General features: G+C 42.8%; 1 protein-coding gene across 3 annotated transcripts in view; it reads right to left on the bottom strand.

Annotated features, from left to right (window-relative positions):
- Nucleotides 1–1,870: 1,870 nt before the first annotated feature.
- The window catches only part of si:dkey-30c15.13 (uncharacterized protein LOC558731 homolog), a 7,426-nt gene continuing 1,528 nt past the window's right edge, over nt 1,871–7,768 (bottom strand). Inside the window, exons 2-7 of one of the 3 annotated variants that reach the window (XM_035425144.1) lie at nt 7,032–7,213; nt 5,114–5,224; nt 3,979–4,035; nt 3,206–3,316; nt 2,700–2,846; nt 1,871–2,257 (exon numbers count right to left, since the gene is read on the bottom strand). In XM_035425144.1, the coding sequence (XP_035281035.1) occupies nt 2,198–2,257; nt 2,700–2,846; nt 3,206–3,316; nt 3,979–4,035; nt 5,114–5,224; nt 7,032–7,193 (648 nt within the window). In that variant the 5' untranslated portion in view covers nt 7,194–7,213 and the 3' untranslated portion in view covers nt 1,871–2,197. Of the gene's footprint in view, nt 2,258–2,699; nt 2,847–3,205; nt 3,317–3,978; nt 4,036–5,113; nt 5,225–7,031; nt 7,285–7,768 lie in introns of those variants that run through there. The other 2 variants (XM_035425143.1, XM_035425145.1) reach the window with 2 other exon arrangements.

Here is a 7,768-nt window from a genome sequence, read left to right as displayed (position 1 = left end):
CACATACACGTGCACACACCCACACATACACACGTGCACACACACACACACATACACATACACACACACACACACACATACGTGTGCACACACGCACATACAAACACACATGAACATAAACGCACACGTGGACACAAGCACACACACGTGTGCACATGCACACGTAGGAATTACAGGAGTCATTTCAGAGTAGGTTCAGAACTGGTTACGGGATAGGACACAAAGGGTAGAAGTAGGAGGGATCTTAATAACAATAACAATGATACTTTATTTATATAGCACGTTTCATACATAAAATGCAGCTCAATGTGCTTCACATAAAATGAGAAAAAAAATACAAATACAAATAATAAATTATAAATTTAAAAAAATAATAAAAAAGGATAATAAAATAATTTAATATAATAAAACAAGAACACAAATAAGATAGGGAGGTAATTAAAAGCAAACTAAAGGTATAAAAACAGTAAAACAAGAGCAGGGTATTGTGGGAAGTGGAGTTCCCTTGGGATCGGTGCTGGGTCCACTGCTCTTCTTCATTTACATAAATGACCTGGACACGGACATTGAAAGTGCACTAATTAAATTTGCAGATAATACAAAACTGGGAGGTTTAGCCAACAGGTTGGAATCTACTAAAGTAATCCAATATGATTTAAACAGAATCCAGAAGTGGGCAGAAACCTGGTAAATGAAATTCAGTACAACTAAATGTAAAGTTCTACATGTGGGGAATAAAAACATAGGGCAGGATTACTTTATGGGTGGTACAAAATTAGAATGTGCACTTGTAGAAAAAGACTTTGGAGTAATAGTTGATCAAAGCCTATCAGGGTCTGGTCAATGTGCTGTAGCAGTAAAAAAAAGCCAACAGGATGCTGGGATGCATAGCCAGGAGTATTGAGTATAACTCTAAGGAGATCATACTCACCGTCTACAATACCCTTGTCAGACCACACTTCGAGTATTGTGTGCAGTTCTGGGGACCGTACTACAAGACAGATATAGAGGCGCTGGAAAAGGTCCAAAGACGGGCAACCAGATTGATTCCGGGTATAAAAGGTAAGTGTTGGGAGGAAAGGCTTGAGCTGCTTGGACTTTTCAAGCTTAGTAACCTAGGGGACATTTGATTGAGGCCTTTAAATTTATTAAAGGGATGAACAAAGTGAACTACAGGAAATTATTCAAGTTGAGTTTGGTTAGAAGAACAAGGGGGCATAAATGGAAACTGGCAAAGAGTAAATTTCACACAGACATTAGAAAATATTTTTTCACACAGAGAGAGGGCAATGTGTGGAATAGCTTGCATGGACATGTAGTGGAGGCAGAAACACTGGGGGTATTCAAGGCCCGGCTTGATACAGTGTTAGATACTATCTTGCTTATTGGTAAACTAAGCATTAAGTACAGTTTAGTGGTAGGGATAGACGAGCAGTGTTGGGCTGAATGGCATGTTCTTGTCTTATGTTATGTTATGTTATGTACACAGGCACACACCACCCATGAACACACACATGCACATGCATGTATGAATGCACTCACACACAAACGCATACAAGCATGAACACACTCACACACACTTACACACACACAACACACTGATCACAAGACAATTGTTTCATTAGCCCACATAAAAATTCGAAATTATAATTTAGTTAGCCTAAATTGTGAGTGTTTAAAGTGAATGTTTTGAACAGTAATTTTATATCTATTTTATTCTGTCTTTTAGTTATTATATTTAATTACTATATGTTTAGTTTTCTCATTTTACATTTTTTATTTTACTTTGTGCTGCTTACTTTCCTTTCAAACTAAAAAGAGGTAAAAGAGGTGCCTGCTCTCAGTGAGTTTAAATAAAGGGAAAACATGATTACATTTTAATTAGCATTTATTATTAACAGCAACTGGATATAAAACACACTCCAATAGTCTCTCTAAGATGCAGAACAATAGGCCAGTGCAGAGAAGCAAGTATGAGGCTCATCTCTCCAGGAGACCACTGAGCTCACAGGGATATGAGTTTAAGCATGACCACTGAGCTCACAGGGATATGAGTTGAACACACTGAAGTTCCGCTTGTAGAACATTCCAGACACCTGTTTGATTTCTGATGAACAGCAGGTCCAGAAAGGGGGTGGGGAGGGGAGAGAGGCGGGGGGAAGGGTGGGGGGTGGAGGGAAGGGAGGGGAGGAGAGAATCAGAGGCTGAACTCTCTGTTCTCTGTATCCAGCAGGAGGTCTGACTGCTCCTCACCACCCTGAATACAAAACAAAAGCACTGAGATCTACTAGCGCGCGCACACACACACACACACACACACACGCACGCATGCACACACATACACACACACACACACACACGCACGCATGCACACACACACACACACACACACGCATACACACACACACAGACACACACACACACACACACACACACACGCATACACACACACACACTCAATGCATGCAGACACACACACACACAAGCACACGCACATACACAGGCATGCACACACACACGCACACACACACATATGCACACACACTCACACACAGACACACACACACATGCACGTGCACACACACACACACACACACACACACAAACTCCCATAGAACACCTGGAGAAGTACACGTTGGCATGCCTGACTGCTATAATCATAATTATTATGGGGATTATGAGTCATTGGTGGGTCTCACCTGAGGCAGGGGGCTGTAGGTGTTCCTGTAGGGGGCGCTGTAGTGGTAGAGACCCCTCCATGTGAGGAACAGGGTGTACACAGAGGCCAGTAGGCACACCACCATGAAGAACACTGAACCTCCTTTTGCTACATAAGCACCCACCCTCTACACACAGGGAGAGAGAAATCATACATATACACCTACCGTCTACACACAGGATGGGAGAAACCATACATATGCACTCTCACGTAAACACAGCAAGAGGGAAACCATACATATGCACTCTCACATAAACACAGCAAGAGGGAAACCATACATATGCACTCTCACATAAACACAGCAAGAGGGAAACCATACATATGCACTCTCACATAAACACAGGGAGAGAGAAACCATATATATACACCCACCCTGTACACACAGGGAGAGAGAAACCATACATATGCACTCTCACATAAACACAGCAAGAGGGAAACCATACATAGATATGAAAACATGTTACACACACACACAAACACACACACCTGCCCTGTGCTGAGTGGAATGTTCTCTTTAGCAATGTGCAGGCTGTAGGTCAGAATAGAGAACAGCCCCAGCAGGAGACTGAAGATGTTGAAGCCCATGAGCATGGAAACCTGCAGAAACACACACACGGACGCACGCATGCACACACACACACACACACACAAGCGTACACGCACACGCATGTACACACACACGCACGGATGCACGCACGCACGCATACACACGCACGCACACACACACACGCGCGCACGCACGCACACATACGCACACCCACACACCATGTTAAAGGCGTTTCATACAGGAAACTGACTGACTCAGATCACGTTAAAGGTGTTTCATACAGGAGACTGACTGACTCAGATCATGTTAAAGGTGTTTTATACAGGAGACTGACTGACTCAGATCATGTTAAAAGTTTTATACAAGAGACTGACTGACTCAGATCATGTTAAAGGTGTTTTATACAGGAGACTGACTGACTCAGATCATGTTAAAGGTGTTTTATACAGGAGACTGACTGACTTAGATCATGTTAAAGGTGTTTCATACAGGAGATTGACTGACTCAGATCATGTTAAAGGTGTTTCATACAGGAGATTGACAGACTCAGATCACATTAAAGGTGTTTCATAAGGAGACTGACTGACTCAGATCATGTTAAAGGTGTTTCATAAGGAGACTGACTGACTCAGATCATGTTTAAGATGTTTTATACATGAGACTGACTGACTCAGATCATGTTAAAGGTGTTTCAAACAGCAGACGGACTCACTTTGACTCTGTTTGGCTTCCTCTGCACATGGATGGCAAGCCCCCCAGTGGCCACATACTGCAACACACAAAAAAATTCAAGTCACTCCTGTAACACTGGCCCTTTGCTCATCCACTCTGCAACTAATGCTACTGTACTGCTAGCCCATCATCCACACTGCTGCTAATGCTAGCCCATCATCCACACTGCAGTAATGCTAGCAATCATCCACACTGCTGCTAATGCTAGCAATCATCCACACTGCAGTAATGCTAGCCCATCATCCACGCTGCTGCTAATGCTAGCCCATCATCCACACTGCAGTAATGCTAGCAATCATCCACACTGCTGCTAATGCTAGCAATCATCCACACTGCAGTAATGCTAGCAATCATCCACACTGCTGCTAATGCTAGCAATCATCCACACTGCAGTAATGCTAGCCCATCATCCACGCTGCTGCAATGCTAGCAATCATCCACACTGCTGTAATGCTAGCAATCATCCACACTACTACAATGCTAGCCCATCATCCACACTGCTGCTAATACTAGCCCATCATCCACACTGCTGCTAATGCTAGCCCATCATACAGACTGCTGCAATGCTAGCCCATCATACAGACTGCTGCTAATGGTAGCCCATCATCCACACTGCAGTAATGCTAGCCCATCATACACACTGCAGTAATGCTAGCCCATCATACACACTGCAATAATGCTAGCCCATCATCAACACTGCAATAATGCTAGCCCATCATCAACACTGCTGCAATGCTAGCCCATCATCAACACTGCTGCAATGCTAGCCCATCATACAGACTGCTGCTAATGCTAGCCCATCATCAACACTGCTGCAATGCTAGAAATCATCTGTTCTGCTGCAAATTCTGTTTCATTTTTTTAATTAGTCAAAATGGATTTTATCCTAAATTAATACTAATAAAACAATTACAATATATTGATGATAAATGGTAAATTGACTACTTAAAGCACATTACAGTCAATACCTCTCTCATTCACCCATTCACACACCAATGGCAAATTTATTATCTATTTTATGTATTAATAGTAAGTATGGTGATGATTACAAATTTTTTTCCCTCTGTACCAAAACACTTGCACTGTAAAGCCAATGTAATGGTTGCTCAACTCACAAACACTCCACACCAAACGGGCATTGTCATGGAGACGGAGCATCCAAAGTCCATACAGATGAAGGAGATGGTGGTCAGAACCGAGGCCAAAGCACTAAGCACCTGTACCACCTATAGCAGAAAAGGGATCACCTGTAGTTTAGAACACCTGATGATTCACATTACTGTTCTATAGAACACTGAAGACTCACTCTACGCACACACACACACGCACACACTCAATTAATCAAGTTAATGTTGACCTTTCAGATTTGTCTGAGCCTACATCTGAAGGCACCCGTGACTCTCCAAGTACTGCTCCTAATACTGTTGTTACCAGGAACAGAGTTGCCCTTTTTTCTTTTTCTCAATTCACTTTGCGTGAGATACTTAGTGCTCTCCTTGTTATTGATACTAAGAAGTCCACTTTCCTGTACTATAGAACACTGTGGACTCAGTTTGCTGTACTATGGAACAGTGAGGACCTACTTTGCTGTATTATAGAACACTGAGGATTCACGTTGCTGTACTATAGAACACTGAGGATTCACGTTGCTGTACTATAGAACACTGAGGCTTCACTTTGCTGTACTATAGAACACTGAGGTCCCACTTTGCAGAACTATAGAACATTGAGGTCCCACTTTGTTGTACTATAGAACACTGAGGTCCCACTTTGCTGTACAATAGAACACTGAGGTCCCACTTTGCTGTACTATAGAACACTGAGACCCCACTTTGCTGTACTATAGAACACTGAGGATTCACGTTGCTGTACTATAGAACACTGAGGTCCCACTTTGCAGAACTATAGAACACTGAGGCTTCATGTTGCTGTACTATAGAACACTGGGGTCCCACTTTGCTGTACTATAGAACACTGAGGTCCAACTTTGCTGTACAATAGAACACTGAGAACTCACTTTGTTGTACTATAGAACACAGAGGTCCCATTTTGCTGTACTATAGAACACTGATGATTCACGTTGCTGTACTATAGAACACTGAGGTCCCACTTTACTGTACTATAGAACACTGAGGATTCACGTTGCTGTACTATAGAACACTGAGGCTTCACTTTGCTGTACTATAGAACACTGAGGTCCCACTTTGCAGAACTATAGAACATTGAGGTCCCACTTTGTTGTACTATAGAACACTGAGGTCCCACTTTGCTGTACAATAGAACACTGAGGTCCCACTTTGCTGTACTATAGAACACTGAGACCCCACTTTGCTGTACTATAGAACACTGAGGATTCACGTTGCTGTACTATAGAACACTGAGGTCCCACTTTGCAGAACTATAGAACACTGAGGCTTCATGTTGCTGTACTATAGAACACTGGGGTCCCACTTTGCTGTACTATAGAACACTGAGGTCCAACTTTGCTGTACAATAGAACACTGAGAACTCACTTTGTTGTACTATAGAACACAGAGGTCCCATTTTGCTGTACTATAGAACACTGATGATTCACGTTGCTGTACTATAGAACACTGAGGTCCCACTTTACTGTACTATAGAACACTGATGATTCACGTTGCTGTACTATAGAACACAGGTCCCACTTTGCTGTACTATAGAACACTGAGGTCCCACTTTACTGTACTATAGAACACTGATGATTCACGTTGCTGTACTATAGAACACAGGTCCCACTTTGCTGTACTATAGAACACTGAGGTCCCACTTTGCTGTACTATAGAACACTGAGGCTTCACTTTGCAGTACTATAGAACACTGAGGATTCATGTTGCTGTACTATAGAGCACTGAGGTGCCACTTTGCTGTACTATAGAACACTGAGAACTCACTGTGTTGTACTATAGAACACTGAGAACTCACTGTGTTGTACTATAGAACACTAAGGACTCACCTCTATAGTACTCGAGATTGCTTACTCTCCTAAAACATGAGTAGGCGGGGCTTACTCACCCCAATGACCAGGAGGCGAGTGTTGACAATGGTTCTAAACCAGCGGGTGATGCGGGCATCCTTCAGCTGTTCAGGGGTGGGGTTTTCCGTCTCTGGGCGGAGCAGAGGGCGGTCTCTAAAGAACACTTGGTAAAGGCCCTCTGTGAACATGTTCTGGGTCATCTGGAAGTGGCAGAGATGTACTACGCACACGTACACACGCACGCACACATGCATGCATGCACGCACACACACACACACACACACACACGCGCACACGCACGCACGCAAGCACACACACGTACGCATGCAAGCACACACACACGTACGCATGCAAGCACACACACATATACACGCACACACGCACGCACGCACGCACACACACACGCGCAAGCACACATACACACGTGCGCACACACACACTAAACTTGTGAGTTTACATCATCCATCAAAGTAAAAATTGTGGCAGACTTTTTAATTCTGAATTAATTATTTTTATACTCTTAGAATTGCACAAATATGCACCCATTCAAACACATTTGGACATATTTATGGATAATTAACATTTAAACACACTGACACACATTGATTCATTCTGAAACACCAGTGTGTCATTCCACACCAAAAGACGTTCATACACACCAAAACACATTTATACATGCTGAAACACATTTATACATACTGAAACACATTTACATACACCAAAACATATGTACACACTCCAAAAAACATTTATACACACCAAACACATTTATACA

The sequence above is a fragment of the Anguilla anguilla genome, chromosome 7 (assembly GCF_013347855.1).
Source record: "Anguilla anguilla isolate fAngAng1 chromosome 7, fAngAng1.pri, whole genome shotgun sequence".
NCBI lineage: Eukaryota > Metazoa > Chordata > Actinopteri > Anguilliformes > Anguillidae > Anguilla > Anguilla anguilla.
This window is presented reverse-complemented; position numbering and strand designations above follow the sequence as displayed.